Raw genomic sequence first — 18119 nt, 5'->3', positions numbered from 1 at the left:
CTCAATACCACATACTTGGACTAGTATGGTCATTTCCCCCTTAATCCTAGTGAATCTGGTCTCTCTCCATGTCAATGCTTCCCCCACTGATGCTAGATGAATGGTCTTATATATTCCTTTCACCCCACACTTTTCTGTATATGCAGTAATTTTACTTTAAAATTTTATTTCTATTTTTCTCAAGGTATGCACATTGACTTTTAAACTCAAATATTTTTTAAAAACTTATCATGAAGAGATAGCCATCTACTGCCACACCTCTCCCCACCCCTGACTCTCACTCCCCAGAAACCATCATTTGTAAGTTTTACCTGTATTTTTTTCTAGTATCCTTTTTTAATTTTTTAATATTATACCTCCATAATTGATATTTATCTTTAAAAATTTTAATGTTTGTTTACTTTTGAGAGAGAGACAGAGGAAGAGTGGGGGAGGGGCAGAGAGACAGAGAGGCAGACAGACAGACAGACAGAATCTGAAGCAGGATCCAGGCTCTGATCTGTCAGAACAGAGCCCAATGTGGGGCTTGCAAGATTATGACCTGAGGCAAAGTTGGTCGTTTAACCAACTGAGCCACGCAGGCACCCCTATTTTTCAATTTAGGATACTGCTTAAAGACTTTCTTACTATGGAACCTAAGATTTTAGTCTTTGACATTCCCTTCCCCTCCCCTTATTTATCTTCCCCCATCCTCTCAAGGCAATTATAACACCATACGGGGTCATTTCACAATCCATTAAGGCTCAGCTACACACAAAACTAACTTACGATGCTTACATGTCTCTAGTGGTAACCCTTTTGTATTTTGTGGAGTTGATCAGATGGAGGTGTGTGCATATAAATACATATATGAATATGTTTATACACAATTCAAACATTTATATATATATATATATATATATATATATATATATACACACACATATATATAAATTATATATTCATATATATAATCTTCACAAAACCTTTGAACTTTTCTGAATACAATGTACATCAGGGAATAACTTGCTTAATTCTTTCCTTAAAGATATCATTCTTAAGCTGTCATCCTATCCAAATCTGAATTTGCTGCTCTCTAGGTCTTCTGACAGTTATCATTGTAGACTTCCCTTCATAATCATCCTGGAATCCCCTTTGCCTGTTTTCTCTATCGAATCCCTTGTTTGCATGAATATCATGTCCTTCTCTTTCTTCAATTAATTCCTTATTTTTAGAGATTCACATTCTCCAGTAACTTCTTCAGAAAGACAGTCTCAAAATACTGCCATTCCATTCTCAGAAATTATTGCTATTTTGGCTGGGTATAGATTTCTATCTTGGAAATTTTTTTCCTTAAGAAATATTTAGGAACTTCTCTGTTCAATTCTAACTTTAAGTATCATTGAGAAGCCCAAAGCCACCCTAACTCCTGATTCTTTGTTGTTAAAATATATTGCCTTCCCAATAACCAGAAGCTTTTGGAATATTATCTTTATTCAAATGTTCTGAAATTTTATGATGGTTTATCTTGGTGTGTGGTCTCTTTTCATTAGTTGTGTCAAATGCTCAGTGGGCATTTTTATTATTAATTAATTAAATTAATTTGTTCCCTTTTATATCCATACCCTCTTCCCATATTTCTGCTATACAAACTGCCCTTACAATAGACAGGTTTCCTCTGCTATCTGAAAGTTTACTTTACACCACTTCACTTTCATGAAAAACCCACATTAGTACATATTTTTGATAAATGAAAAAAATCCAAAGGGCATTTTTGCTTTTACAAAATGGTAATTGTTTCTTTGCTTTACACCACATTGGTATATGAAAGTTTTCACAAGAATGCTCTACTTTCAAATAAATAGCAAAAAAAATCTGATTAAAAAATCGAGAGGACCTGAATAGATATTTTTTTCCAGAGACAATGTACAGATGGCCAACAGTCACAAAGATGCTCAACATCACTAATCAAAGAAATGAAAGTCAAAACCATAATTAGGTATCATACCACACCAGTCAGAATGGCTAGTAGCAAAAAGGATAAGAAATAAGTGTTAGCAAGGAGAAAAGTGAACCCTTGTGCACTGTTGGTAGGGATGTAAGTTGGTTCAACCACTGTGGTAAATAATATGGAGTTTCCTCAAAAATTTAAAAACAGAAACACCATATGATCCATTAATTCCACTACCAGATATTTACCCCCCAAAAATTAAAACACTAATTTGAAAAGATATAAGCACCCCTATGTTATTGCAGCACTATTTACAACAGCCAGGATATGGAAGTAACTCAAGTGTCCATCCACAGAGAAATGGATAAAGAATATGTGGCATACATAGACAATGGAATATTACTAAGTTATAAAAAAGAATGGGGTCTTGCCACTTGTGACAACATGGATGGACATAGGGTATATTATGTGAAGTGAAATAAGTCAGAGAAAGAAAAATGCCACATGATTTCACTTATATGTGAAATATAAAAAAACAAAACAAATGAAAAAACAAACAAAAACCAGATTCTTAAATATAGACAACTCGTGGTTGTCAGAGAGGGGAAGTAAGTGGGGTGGGGGTTGCAAAACAGATAAAAATATTAAGAGTTACACATTTTCAGTTATAAAACAAGTAAGTCATGAAGCCAAATAGTATAGCAAAGGGAATATAATCAATTATATTGTAATAATGTTGTATGGTGACTACACTTATCATAGTAAGTGCCAAGTAATGTATAGAATTGTTGAATCAATAGACTGTAAATCTGAAACTACTTTAAAATTTTATGTTAAAGGGGGCATCTGGGTGGCTCAGTCAGTTAAGTGTTCGACTTCGGCTCAGGTCATTATCTCATGGCTTGTGGGTTCGAGCTCTGTGTCGGGCTCTGTGCTGACAGCCCAGAGCCTGGAGCCCACTTAGGATTCTGTGTCTCCCTCTCTCTCTGCCCCTCCCCTGCTCACACTCTGTCTCTCTCTCCTCCAAAATTAAATAAACTTAAAAAAAAAAAAAGAATGCTCTACTTTCAAGAGAAACTTGTACTCAATGTATACTTTTTATTGAATGCATTCTTACAATCTATGTATTTTGTGTGCATGTATTTTTACATGCATTATACTATATACTATTTCTTGTTTCACTAAATTTTATGCTTTTAAGATACTCTATGTTTTCGTGTGTACATAGTATTTGTTGCTCCTAACTGCTGCATAGTATGTCATGGGATGCATCTCACAGTTTACCCATGTACTTTACCAACAGTGGATGCCCAGGTTCTCTCCTAACTTCCCATCACCAAAAACTAATGCTGGAAAGAATATCCTTGCGCATGTTTCAACAGACTTTTACTCTGGCAATGTGTGTTTACTGATTCTGGAAACATTTTTAGTATTTTTACTTGTAAGTTTCCCCCTGCCCTCTTCCCTGTTCTCTTTATGGACTCTTATAAGCTGAATGTTGGACTAACCCTCTGATTTTTTAAAAATTTTTGTTCTACTTTCTAGGTGATTTCATTAATCTTGTATTCCAACCATTTACTCCTCATTATTTTCATTACATATTTATATTTTTTTACATTAATTCATGTTGCATTAATGAAATTTTACATTATTTATTTTACATTAATTTCCAAGGGCTCTTCTTAACTGCTAAATGTTCTCCTTTTTTTATTTATTTTGTGATTAAAATTATTTCTCTTCGACCTCTGCTAATATCAATTACACTTTTTAAGAGTTATCTTTTGTACCCTCCATCATTCATATTCCCTCAAGTCCTTTTTTTTTTTTTTTAATTTTTTTTTCAACGTTTTTTATTTATTTTTGGGACAGAGAGAGACAGAGCATGAACGGGGGAGGGGCAGAGAGAGAGGGAGACACAGAATCGGAAACAAGCTCCAGGCTCCGAGCCATCAGCCCAGAGCCTGACGTGGGGCTCGAACTCACGGACCGCGAGATCGTGACCTGGCTGAAGTCGGACGCTTAACCGACTGCGCCACCCAGGCGCCCTGTAGTCCTTTTTTTTTTTTCTTAAGAGAGAGGGAGTGCATGCCAGGGAGAGGGGTAGAGGGAGTGGGGGAGAGAGAGAATCTTAAGCAGGCTCCATGCTCAGCACAGAGCCCAACACTGTACTCAATTTCATGACCTCGGGATCATGACTGAAGCTGAAATCAAGAGTCAGATGCTCAACTGACTAACCAGGCGCCCCCTCAAGTTCCTTTTTTCTGTATATTATTTTGTTTTTGTCTTTTGTTTTGGATATCTTTTTCCAATGCTGATGATCCCTACTCTGCCTTAATATTTAAGAGCAGTGTCAAAAAAGCTTATTAGAAACTCTTGTGTGTGGATGGCTGGAGCTTGTAGAATGATAAGTGTAATGGGTTGAAAGACCCTGCAAAAAAATGTATGTCCACATCCTAATTCCTGTATCCTATGAATGTTACCTTATTTGGGAAAAAAGTCCTTGCAGATGTAATTAAGTTAAGGGTCTTGAGAAACCCTAAATCCAATGACAAATGTCCTCATAAGAAAGAGGCCCAGGGAGATTTTAGACAAAAGACAAGGAGGCAATGTGACCACAGAGGCAGAGACCAGGGTGATGTAGCCACTAGCCAAGGAATACTTGGGAGTCACCAGTGACTGGAAAAGGAAGGAAATAAATTCACCCCTAGAGCCCTTAGAGGAAGTAAGACCCTGCCATATTTTGGACCTCTAGCATCCAGAACTGTGAGAGAATTAATTTTATTCACAGTGTGAAGCCACCTAGTTGTGTTCATTTGTTGTGGCAGCCACAGGAAACTAATATGAGCCTCACTGAGGGCAATGGGTGGGAACCGTTTCTCTGGCCATCCTCAGGTATCAGTACACATAATATTCTTCTCTTAAGATGGATGGTTTCCCCACAGAGGAACCCTACTAACCCTTACCATACCAGATTGATCCACTTCTGAGAGTTAAGAGTAGGCAGATGTGGGCTGGAAGCATGACATTCAGTTTGTGGACTTTCATTCCAGCATATCAACCCTACCCTCAGAAGCACCTGATGTTACCGTTGCAAATTTTTGATTCAGACTCTACAGAGATAGTAAGTCTTCTGACTTTGGCTGGGGTGGGGGTTGGAGAGGGCAGACACCTGTGAGACTTGTTTGGGGCTAGATATCTAGGGTGTTGGATAGATGGGGATAGAGATCTAGGGTGTTGGATAGATGTCCTCTAAGTGTTCCTTATGAGGACTTTTGACCAATCCTCTTGTTTTTAGTGCCATCCATATTTCATCTCTCAGACATATGTGGTGCCTTGAATTCTGGAGGCTTTCCAGGACTGTGGAAGGTTCGGAAGGAAAATCATTTTGCCTTTTTATTGGCATTCCTCACCAAAGGCAGTTAAACCTCAGCTTTCCCACCACTAGATCAGTTACCATTTACTCTCTGCCTTCAAAAATTTTGTTGACCTCTCTCATCTGTTGTCATTTCCTCTCCCGTTCTGTCACTGTGCCCTTCTTAAATTATTTTTTTCCTGTGTTAGTAGAATTACAAGACATGGTGAATTTCATTCAACCTTCTATGTTTAACAGAAGCACTACCTTGTAATTTCCATTTGAAGAACTTATGCTACTCAGAGAAGAAATTAAATTCATTTTTACTTAGAAAAATGTAAGACCTTCTAAAATCAACCCCTGTTGTAGCTCTATTTTACACTTTACATTTCCCAAATGCTCTAGGTAAATTAGGCTCATTATAATCCTGTCCTATTGCAAGATGAGTCCCATTTCTTCAATTTTTCTTATGGTGTGGTGCTCTCATTCATGGAATGTTCACTCACATATAACCTATTTTATCCTATTACATATTGTGTGTCCCAAGCAAAATCTCAGTCCTTCATGAAGCAATTCCTAATAATCTCAGACTATATAATAGATTTGTTCCTTGCCCCAAATTATCTGTATCTCATATTAGTCAGTAAAAGAACTCCATTCCCTGTCTAAATGTTTGTGCCCTGTCCCCAAAACACAGTTATATAAAATTTTTTATTATATATATAAAATTTATTGTCAAATTGGTTTCCATACAACACCCAGTGCTCATCCCAACAGGTGCCCTCCTCAATGCCCACACCCACTTTCCCCTCTCCCCCACCCCCCATCAACCCTCAGTTTGTTCTCAGTATTTAAGAGTCTCTTATGGTTTGCCTCCTTCCGTCTCTAACATTTTTGTCCCCTTCCCCTCCCCACTGGTCTTCTGTTAAGTTTCTCAGGATCCACATATGAGTGAAACATATGGTATCTTTCTCTGCCTGACTTATTTCACTTAGCATAACACTCTCCAGTTCCATCCATGTTGGATAGGAACCATGCCTTAGACTTTATGTGCTCTTTGCTATGCTTACCATGGCTTTAGACACTGAGTACTTGCTGACTGATGTACACTAATCCAAGCTACAAATATGGAATTTGATGTTCAATAAATGATAGAGTAAGAATCTTTGAGGGTAAAACCTCTATCTTATTCAACCTCACATCCCTCACAACTAGCTTGGTGTTGGACAAAGAAGATCTATGACTGCTGAATGACTGAATGAAAGGATGTATATGAATCAATGAACTCTCACTGGATACTATATTCAACGTTGTACCTGGCTTAAATATTTTTTTAACTCGTAAGAAAAATAAAGATGATTAAACAATGTGCACTACTGCATTTCCAGCATCTCGAATAGCACCTCACACAGGGGCTGCCCTAAAGGGAGGTTAAATGAATGAACTGGCCAGTAGTCCAGAGCATTAGTTTACAGTTGGAAAGAAGTTAAGAGGAGAGAGGAACATCTGGCTTACCCGGAAAGCACTCCCAGAACGAGGTTGAGAACAAAGAAGGATCCAATGATGATGAGGGGGATGAAGTACAGCCAATTCCAGGTGGCTCCTAAGGCATCATTGGTCTGAAAGAAAGAATAACGCTTCCTTAATATTTTACCAAAACCATGTGCCAGAAGAAGGCTTCCGTTCCTGAAGTTTCACATATAGGGTGATATAACAAGCATGGAGCAATACAGTTAAACACTGCCTGCTTTATTCCCAGTTTGGTGTTATTGTGGGTTAACTCATATTCTCCCATGTACACAGTATAGGACACTGCATTAGCCTCACACAACACCCTGAGTAGGAGCGGTCCAACACCCTTACTTAACAGCTAAGATAACTGAACCCAGAGAGGTCAAGTACTTTTCCAAGATCATACAAACAATTGCTGGTTTTTATAGTGTTTAACGAAGTGGGTTCTAAGCTTTTGCAGTCTAAATTGGGCAAATTCTCAAAAATCAGAGGCAAGCTGTGTCCATCTACTCCATGGATGCTGGCAAAAGCCTGGACAGGACTGCTTGGGAGACATTACTGTCATCCACATCCTGCTCAGTCCTTGACCCTGCACTCTTTCTTTCTTCTATCACAGTCCAATAGTACAGAGCTGGCTCAGGCTTGGGCCCAACAAGGCTCTGGACAGAATAAGGAATAAATCTAGATTTAAAGATCAATCCTTTCCTCTCTAATCCGAACACACAGTGAAGTGAAAAATGCATGGAAATCCATATTCTGGATTCTTATGCTACAAGTGAGATTCATGGCCCCTGAATACTTAGAGGCTGAGGGAGGATTACACCACATGGCTTAGCCAAAAGAAGCAACCCTTGGCAGGATGTCTTATTAGGACCTAGGAACCGTTTGGGAGCATTTTGAAAAGTCTTCTCTAACACTTCAGCCTCTCAACTAAACTTCACCTTGACCCTTCCTCCCCATAATATCAATCCCAAATCTTTCTAAACAGTCTCCTTGAATTGCATTTTATATATGCAGGCTTTTGAAATCCCCCTCCAACCCCACACCAGCCCCTCACATGCAAACTGTAATACCCATTTGAAACAATTAAAAGATATTTTATTCTTAATTCACTGGAGAAACAACGCCATGAAAGTCAAATGCCATGACTAAAATTCACAGGCTAAATTACTAAAATTAAGATCTGAACTCAGAATTTCTATGACAAAATGCTTCTTATCCCTGTGATTTACCTTTTCCTCTTCTCACTGCTAAGCTTTACAAACATATTTTTGGTTCACTGCCCTCACGCTTCTGGTGGTCTCTGAGGACATTCTTTCTTTTCTCTCAAATTATCTAATTTTCTTTCTGCCTCCTATTGAAATATGTCAGTCCACAGAATATAGCTTCCCACTGATCATGGAAGCTATCACTGCACAGTAGAATTTTCCATTAAAAATAGCTTTTAAGAAAACCTCTTTCACCAAACTTGTATCTTTTGTCTTGCCCCCACACTGTTCAGAGACGGATGATTGCAAATGAAGCAGAATATAAGTTAAAAACAAACACCCTCTGAACTGTATGGGACAAAAGTGGGGATCTGCCAGTTTCAGTCTGTAAGTTCTAACTCTTTGGTTCAAACAGGTCTGATCAGTTAAATGCAAGCAGGGAACATGTGGGCCAGACCTCAAAGAAAGCTGCTCCTGATTATCAGAAAGAAGATGCAGAAGAACTAGTTATCAAGGGCCACAAGGGATTTTAAAGAACATAAGAAGCTGTTTTTTTTTTTTTTTCCGGGACAGTTGAGACATGGTCCTTCCTATGAGCTGAAGGATAGGATCACAGGATCCATGTATAAATAGCTCTACCTTTATTCATGATTACAAATGCAACATTTTTGTAAAGACTGGTTAGCTTGGAGGGCTCACCAGTGGTGCACCAGAAGTTGGAGTGACTATATGGTTTAGCCAGAGTCCCCCCCCTCCCCCCAGCATTCTTTGGCAGCAAGGACTAAGTCTGCTCCCAGCACCCAGATCAGGGCTCAGCTGCCAATAAACATTAGTTGGTACCAGAAATGGAAAGGATGAAATTGTGACTGTTAAGGTGTCTTTGGTCCCAGGAGTGACTGAGCTACTGTTTGAGAATGGCTAGAGCAATTTCAGTTGGGTGATGATTTGCCAGAGACACTGTAGAGTGAATAACATTTCCCAAAAAGTGTTCTCACTGCTAGTGATCTGCAAGATGTTAATGTGTTCTGTGGAAAATGAGCTTCTGTGACCAAAGAGACTTAGGAAACACAACAGATTATACTTTCCCCTTAGCCTGTGGGAAGACTCATGAAAGGCACATTATTAACTTCAATATCATTTCATACACTTCCTTGATTATGAAACCCCTCTTTTTGAAGAAAATCTATTAACACATGAGGAAATACAGCCTGTGAAAATGCAGGGATAAGAAGACTCTTCTCATGAGCCCAAAGTCTAGAATGCACTTCCCAGTTCTCCCAGAAAAAAACAATGACAAGGACAGTGTCTCTTTATCCACGTGTTGTGAGAATGTTTTGGTTTGGGTTTAACCCACCTTAAGGCAAGAATCTTAACTGTCTGTTCATTTCTATACCTGGCACCTAATGAAGTGTTTGGCACATGGAGTGTGTGTGGTTCAACTACTCAATAAACAACCACAATTTGAATAAGAGAATTCTCGTGTTTAAAATGAACCAAAAAAAAAAACCAAAAAACAAAAAACCACAAAACTTTCATTCTGATAGTCTCCTTTCAAGCTTTGTCTGAATTGTTTTTTTAAGAAAAACTGTCCTCCACTATGGCATTGGGACCTGTCTGATGAGAAGAGGAGGAAGGGGAAGAGAAAGAGAAAGACTAGGAGGACACCAAGGCCAGGGGCACTATCCCCTGAGGGAATTATTATAGATGACTGACAGCTTAAAAGGTTCTTCTGGAGAAAGCAGCTTGACAGCGCCCTGAGATTATTCACAAACCTTTTAATAGACTTGCCGCACCCTCTCTACACCTTTCTCCTCTCCCTTGGGTTTCCTCCCATTTCTTTCCCTCCCATCTTTCCCCACCAGGAGGCCTCACCCTCATCTCACATGCCCTTCAGTGGATCAATGACAAATCCATCAGGACAAGGGGACATAGCTCAGCAGGAAGTGAGCAAAGGACTTCCCATTTCCCTCCCCCACAATGACATGGTTCTTTCTGATGCTAATTAGAACTCCAATCTCCTTCTGATTCATTATTAAAACCTTAAAATTATCCAGTGGAGGAGAGACAACTACTAAAGTGTCTTTTGAGACTGAAAAAAAAGAAAGTTATCGACAACTCTCAAGTGAGCAAAAGCCCCGAAACCATGTGAGGTGGGAGTCAGGAACACCAAGGAGAAAGTTGCCAGTGTAATAACCTCAGAGCTATGAGTGTGTTTTCTCTCAGGTGTCCCTGTGCCTGTGTCACAGTAGGAGGGGGAAGAGAGGAAGGCTGCCTAGGTGAGAAGCTCTCTCTCTCTCATCCTTTCTCCAAACTCCTCTGCTTCTGTGACTCCTGACAAGCTGCTTGCATGCGGGATCAACACACTCTACTTACCCTGGTGATTCTTCCTTCAGGAACAGAGGATGGCCATGCTAAATGTTCTGAGCGAGATTCTGGGGAAGGAGACCCACAGCCTTCTGAACATGTTCCACTAGATTCTGGCCCAAGAGTCTCACAGTAGAACCTTCCCTGCCCAGACCGCTGCTGTGGAGCAGCTAAGTAAGTATAAACCAGGCTCCTCCCTGCAAAGAAGGCTGCACAAGGAGTGCCAGCCTCTTCATTCCCCACCATTCATGGAACACCTACTCTTTGTCAGCCATTACAGAACAGTGTTTTTCTTTGGGGCAATGTCCTCTTACTTAAAGCGCTGATTCTCCTCCCACCCAACCCAGCCAAGCCCCTAGACTGCTGTCTTTCTCACCTGCTGATTCCCCAAGTGACACACACATGTACACGTGCGCATGATGGGGGTAATGACAGACAGAGAAAGCAGTTGGGGGCGGCAGCCCGCCTGCACAGGGTGTGCTCAGCGGGTACCAGTCCTGACACCGTGAAATGTGTTCCTTTGGGAACCTGCCTGATTGGGGGTGGTGAGTGCACCCACTCCCTGTGTAAACAGGCACACATGGCAATTATCACATTAATCTCTGGAGGACTGGGGGAAATGGTACAAGGTGGGGTGGGAGGAGCAGGATTGAGGAGAAAGAGGAGGATGGAGACAGCAAGATGAAGGGAGGAGGTCCAATGGTTCTCCCAGACTGAAGCTGTATATGCAGAGCCAAGCCCCCAACCTTGAACTCAGGTCTCTATCAGGGTTCCACAGGGCTCTGGGAATATACTGTTTTCCTTCTATGTACATGCCTTTCATAGAGGAGGGCCTCTTCTATGTACATGCCTCTCATAGAGCAAGTCTCATCAAGAGACTGAGTGAGCTGGGACTGGGGAAATGGGGGATATGGATTCTAGGGTCATTTCAGGAAAGGAGAGGGTCTCTGGGACACACCTGCTTCCTAGGCTGGAGACAGCATCTGTTGGCGAGCCTGGGCTGGCCTACAGAAGGGTTTCTCAGCCAGGGCACTGTTGGCATTTTGGGCTGGATAATTCTTTGTTGGAGGGTAATTCTGGTTAATTCTGTCCCATGTGGTGCATTTGCAGGATCCCTGGCTTCTACCCACTAGATGCCAGTAGCACTCCCCCACCTGTGACAACCAAAGGTGTTTCTGGAATTGCCAAATGTCCTGAGGAATAAAAACAGTTTCCAGTGGAGAATGACAGGCTGAGAGGCTTTGTCCCAAGGAGAAATCTTTGGAATCACCAACCAATCTCGGGTCAAGACATGGTCGGAATGGCCACTGTAGGCTTCCAAAAAGGCCAGCCCATCCATTTCAGCAAAAGCATCTGTCCAAGGCCTCTGCTGACACCCCAGGGAGAGAAAGTTCAGGAAGGGCAAGCATGGGAATGAAAGGAACAGAAGCCAAAGGCTGGCTCCACCAAGTACCACCTTCCTCAAAGGGCAGCATACCAGGAATCCCCCAGTGGATGGCCTTCCCTGGCCTCTGCTTAATTCCAGCACCAAGTGTGACAGCTCCTCTTCCACCCTCAAGGGACCTGGGGTTCATGTTTTGGAGCCAGAATGCCATATTTTGTTCAACAAATTTGTGGACCATGTACTTTGTGACAGATAGTCTCCTAGGTGTTGGGGATAAATGATGAGCAAACCAGCATCAGGTCCTGGCTGTTGTGAAACACAGCACAACAAGGGACCTGCATTAAATAGATGATGAACACATATACACCTACGACCTTCAGCTGTTTGCTATAAAGGGGCCACACTGGGCAGGGATGCAAAGGGGCATTTGATCTGGTCTAGGTGGTCAGGCAAGGATTCCCTGGAACTTTCAATGAAGCTTTGAGAGAAAAGAATCACATGATAGTCTAACACACAACCCCTGGCTGAGACAGCAGAGGTCAGAAAGGCAGATGAAGGGTTTATTATGGAAGGGAAACAAAGAGGAGAAAAAGGTGATTAAGAAGTGCCAAGAAGGAGGGGGCACGTAAGAGAAAAAGGAGGATAGGGATGCCCTCTCAGAATGAACTCCTACCACCCTGTAACAGCAGTCTCCTTGCTCCTTTATGGATGTTATACTGAAACATCTATGCACCGTAAGGGCACCCCTTGATGGATTTTTTCAAAGTGTACATAATTGTCTGACCAGCATCCAGATAAGCCCAGTTCTTCCCTCATGCCCCATCCTAGACACCATCTCCCTTTCCTCAAATATAACATTAGCCTGACTTCTATTATCATCAATTATGTCAGTTTAATTGGAAAGCCATATCTAAGCACTTTCCCGCATATGCTGAGCCATCCATTGAGCCATCTTTGCTTAGGACTTTAGCTTGCTCAGGAATTTACATTCAGAATAGCCCTCTCCCACCCTGCCTCCTACCCTGATCCCTGCCTGGCTCTCACCAACCTGGATGCCATAAGTTCTGTGCCGCTCCCATTAGGTACCCTTCACCTGCAGGTGCACCCATCCTCCAGCAGCCATATGTGTTGGCTCGCACCTGGACCCTTCTCAGAAGTTTGGCCTTGGATGACAAAACTGCCTCACCTGGGAGTCTATACCTGCCCTTGGAGTTGGGGGACCTATATCCAATGACTAACTGACATAAGGGTATCAATGGCACAGCCCCTCTTCCTCTGGGTGGGACCAACTCTGGGTTGCAATTCACACTCCTGACCTGCCTGTGGGATATGGCTGAGGTTAAAACTTCTGAAATCACGTCTGTATAATATTTTCGCCTGACCTATCCTGGTTCCCTCATACCTTTACTGCTTTCTCTGGAAAGCAGTCACTCAAGAAATCATTGCCCCAGGAATCTGTCCCAGTACCTGTTTACAGGGAATCTGACTTAATACATTATACCTTTTCCCATCAGGTTGTTGTTGTTGTAACATTTATTTATTTTTGAGAAAGACAGGGCAGGAGCAAGGAGGGGCAGAGAGAAGGAGACACAGGATCTGAAGCAGGCTCCAGGCTCTGAGCTGTCCAGACAGAGCCCAACACAGGCTCGAACCCACAGACTGCAAGATCATGACCTGAGCCAAAGTCAGATGCTTAACCAACTGAGCCACCCAGGCGCCTCTCTCATCAGGGTTTTGACCAACTTTACAAAGAGGCAACACCCCACCCCTGAGTCAAGAGTTGGATGGTGTTTCTAAGGGAAGAGCCATTTATACTCCTCTGACCACACTCACATTCCAGGAAAAGGACACAAAATGCTGACTCTAAAACCACTGGGCTATTAAAGGCATATGGATTATCCAACCTGGTTCCCTGCATACCAAGAATTCCAGCAATGGTCTTGGAAGATTATGAGAACATGCTATCCAACCCATCATTTGGTGGAAGAGGAAACTGAGGCCCAAATGAGCAAAGTGACCTGGAGTCACAATGTAGAACCACAGTTGGTCAACTGCTTTAGAACTCTTCACTCTCCATATCTCATGTAGTCCCAGGTCTCTCTTTTTAAATTTTTTTTAACAATGTTTATTTATTTTTGAGACAGAGGGAGACAGAGTACCAGTGGGGGAGGGGCAGAGAGAGAGGGAGACACAGAATCTGAAGCAGGCTCCAGGCTCTGAGCTGTCAGCACAGAGCCCAACGCAGGGCTCGAACCCATGAACTGTGAGATCATGACCTGAGCTGAAGTCAGACGCTTAACCGACTGAGACACCCAGGCGCCCCTAGCCCCAGGTCTCTTAAATACAATCCTAGCCATACTGTTACCACTTTCTGGGGGAGAACAAAAATGAATAGGAAAGCCAAAAACTAGGATCTGGCAGCCAGAAAGTAAGAGCTGTCTTCCCAGTCCTCAGGCAAGAAATAAGGGTAGAGGAGCAGGTGGAAAGAGTGAGGACAGAGAGCTCCAAGTAAAACACAACCACCTGCTGCTACCTGGCAAGGAGGCTGAACCTGTCAGTCCTGAAGGCAAAGCATTTTATTATGTCTCAGATTCCTGAGCATATTTAATCAACATTGTAAGCTTCCCCATACAAACAAGCTCCAAAGGCAGCATCTGGCTTAGCTAGGGGCCCGTTACAAGTAATCAAGACTCAGCACACATTCTGGTTATTCCAAGCCCCTGAACTTGATGGCCAGGAGCCACTTTCTCTTGCTTGCCTGGATTGTCACTGACTGTCACCAAGGATGCAGCAGTGCCTTAGTCCAATGCAAAAGCACCTCGAGGAGTAACTTCCTATTGGATATTTCACCACGTATTCCTCTCCTACTCTTGCCAGTGGGAAAACAGCAGAACCAGTTTGGCAACAAAAGCCAGGAAAAAAAACAGCACTCCCACCCTCATCCACAGGCAGCAGTATGATGTGAATGAGACCAGGGTCAGGAGCTGCATACCAGGGAGCTCTGCTCAGCATCATGGGCAAGCAGTGCCCCATCCTGGGCATGGGTGGTGATCACCGTTGGCACTGGGGATACAAGCATTGATGCGTCAGTGAAAACCCATCCATACAGCTTGATGCTGGGAAGAGGACTCAAGTAATTGCCATCAAACTTAGAGAGTGTAAGTGGTGCCGCAACAGACCAGGAAGGCAGCCATGACTGTATGTGTCCATATAAGCAAGGGCCTTAAAAACCCACATGGCCCAGGGCCCTGAAATCCTTAAAATCTCTTTGGATAAATCCTAATAATTCCAATATCATGGTTATGTGATGTTTATCCTGTCATCTCCCTTTTGGAGCTCTAGGCCAGAAGCCCAACACGGAGGAAGATCTTGTATCTATGAGACTGGGCTTGGGTTAAAGGGGGGGCTCAATATTTTCTTCTCTCTAGCTTTGTGTATGTTTGCAAATTTCTATAATAAAATGTTTTCAATTTTTCCAAAATTAAATGGAACAATTTACTTAAGTAGTTCAGGGTCATGTACAAATTTTAACAGTAAGTTCTGTTTTAGTCAAAATAGTGAAAAATGTTAACAGTGATGGTAACGGGGGTGGGAATAGAAACAAGCGATTAAAATAAAAGTTTTTATACCTTTCTATACTTTGAAACTTACCTGCAGTAACTTGTTTTTAATAATGAAAGAAAACAAAGACTATTGGGGAAAAAAAAGAGGGAGGGCGGGAGAGAGAGAGTGTGAGGAAAGGAGGGGGTGGGGTGAGAAAGAGAGAGGTGGGGGGAGAGGTCCTCCCTGCAACTGCAGCCCCAGATACTAGGCAGGCAGGCAGGCAGGCAGGCAGGCATTTTTGGAGTCACTGAAAAGCCAGGCCAGGGACAGCTGACCCTATGCGAAGCCATCCAGACTGGGATGCTGCTTTGCTCTGGGAAAAGGTGAGTGTGTTGTTCTGAAAGCACCATATGCTGCCTGGCCAAAGTATGTGACTGAAAGAGGAAATTGAAGAGGATGCATCCTATGATGATTAGCTAAAACACATCACCCTTTGACCCGTTCTACAGGGCTTGCTGATGAGAGACTTGATGTACTGTTTCCAGAAAGTCGGGAAGCAAAAAGTGCTCAGAGATTGAAGGAAGAGTCTCAGAAGACTATTCCTTTGAGGCTCAGGGACAAAGGGTACATGAGGCTTGATCGAATCTGTACACTGGCAGAGCTTTGTGGAGAGTCCTTTGTATTCCAGAAAACTGTGCTGATGACACCAGGGCAACAGGTCTTTCACCAGTTCCTAGCTGATTCTCTTCTCTATCTTATGGTCCTCAGGGATCAATCCTTCTAATTATAACCATTTGTTGCATTTCCATTGGTCCCCTGTCCCCTCCAGGTAACTAATGACTGCTTTCCATTCAGTATAAGAACTCAAATCTTTATCATCTTGCAGATTACAGAGATAGCACACACCCCTCATTTCACAGGTGAAGAACTGAGGATCGAAAGCTGGGTGAATGCTGAAAGATACTCCACTACTTGGCTATAGAAGAACTGGGCGGGGGGTGGTACCTGGGTGGTTCAGTCAGTTAAGGATCCAACTCTGGATTTCGACTCAGGTCATGATCTCATGGTTTTGTGAACTCGAGCCCTTAGGATTCTCTCTTTCTCCATCAGCCACTCCCCCATTCAGGTTTCTCTCTCTCTCCCTCTCTTTCAAAACAAATACACTTAAAAAAAAAAGTCTAACTGAGATGCAGGACTTCTGTCCTGCAGCCCACTCTGCACAGCACTTCTATACCACTTAGTTCAGTACTCAAACTATGTATCCATGGCACCATTCTCTCTGGCTATTTTTTATGTAATTAACCTAGCCTCATGATCTCATTTGGAAGCTACACCAAGACATTTGAAGACAAATGTTGAAGACATTTGATGCTGTCTCCCACTTTTTCTGAACATTAAGAACACAGAGCTCAGACCTGTGAATACTCTCATCTGATTTAATGAAGAAAGGAGTGAGAGCAAAAGTGTCATGGAAGGCTTCCTGGGGCTGTACCTGGACTCAAAGCAGGAGGAGGATTTAGATTGGTCAATCAATGGAAGAACAAAATCTAATGAGAAAGAAAGGGGTGGGAATAATGAGACCACAAATAGTTGCTGTTGGCAGTAGTTAGGACAGCAAGACAAGAAGCAGCAGGTCATGGACGACCCTGAATGGTGGCCTAAGTGTTTATTTAGATCTGCTCACTCCCTATCCCCTCCCTCTGCCAAACCATGAGCTTTCTCATACTGGAAAACACTGCTTGGCCTTTATAAGGCTTGCCTTAAGCACACCACTCTACTTCACTCTGGAATTGCCCCAGCACTTAGGCACACCCCACACAGCATATACATTTAACACTTTTGAGTGTGTACTCTGCACAAGAGGAATAAGAATGTAAAACAGTCCTCAGGGGCCTTGGTATCTGCAGGAAGGCTAGGCTAAGTCATGAGTAGGAACACCTACAATAGAAAAGAGAACATTAAGTGCTGCACTTGAGTTTTTTATGTGTGCTTATTTACAGACCATCTTTATCTATCTATCTAGATAGATAGATAGATAGATAGATAGATAGATAGATAGATAAAGATACATATATGTAAAGATATATATATTCTGTCTCTTTCATATATTGGTCCTATGTTCCCATTAGGGCTAAATGTTTCTCAAGAACAGAACTGCAACTTTTATTTCTCTGTTCACTCTGCTAATGCCTAGAATATTATTCTTCAAACAAGAGATTCTCAATAATGTTGCTGTCTCATAGGAGATTATAACACCCCTAGCATTCTTCTGTGTCACAGGCCTGGAAGAGTTTCATTCTCTGGAAATAAATACATCACCTGTAAAATGGCATCTCTGTTGACGTATAGCAAGTACACTTAGCTAACAAATATTTAGCACAGCACATAAGAGCAGACACTCAAGAAAAAAAGCTTCAAATAATTTTTCTTGGCTTTCATTTTTCCCTCCACATTGGCTTCTGAGCAGGTGAATTAATGTATCATTGAACATCCCTATCTTAATTAATGACTGTGTGTCAAACACTACACAAGGCTGGTAAGCCCAGTTGGTTCCCTGAAGAAGCTACAGGCAAGTTTGGTGGCCAGAGGAAACTGTCTTACTTCCTAGTGAGAACACTGTGAAAGCAAGAAACCATGGCTTTTAAGAAACCATGGATTCTCCAACTTCAGAATCCAAGACATATCTCTGGAAAACATGCTCAGTAAATTTGCATTTGTATGAATGATTATAATGAAATACCCAGTCCAATGTGTCTATTTAGCACCTGAGGTGCTGTCCTGAGAATGCATGGGTGAGGTTCTCCACTCTGGTCCTGCTGGGTTAGA

At 42.1% G+C, this 18119-nt stretch overlaps 1 protein-coding gene across 5 annotated transcripts in view; it reads right to left on the bottom strand.

Annotated features, from left to right (window-relative positions):
- Positions 1–18119, bottom strand: part of LOC109254156 (voltage-dependent R-type calcium channel subunit alpha-1E) — a 294088-nt gene that overhangs the window by 152889 nt on the left and 123080 nt on the right. For all 5 annotated transcript variants that reach the window (XM_019427913.2, XM_053909169.1, XM_019427864.2 and 2 more), the window contains exon 6: positions 6798–6901. In XM_019427913.2, coding sequence (XP_019283458.2) covers positions 6798–6901 — 104 coding nt within the window. The remainder of the gene's footprint in view (positions 1–6797; positions 6902–18119) is intronic.

This window comes from Panthera pardus, unplaced genomic scaffold (genome assembly GCF_024362965.1).
Source record: "Panthera pardus isolate Hobbes unplaced genomic scaffold, ASM2436296v1 HiC_scaffold_21, whole genome shotgun sequence".
In the NCBI taxonomy this organism is placed as follows: Eukaryota; Metazoa; Chordata; class Mammalia; order Carnivora; family Felidae; genus Panthera; species Panthera pardus.
The sequence above is the reverse complement of the archived record's forward strand: the minus strand, read 5'-3'. Positions and strand labels throughout refer to the sequence as shown.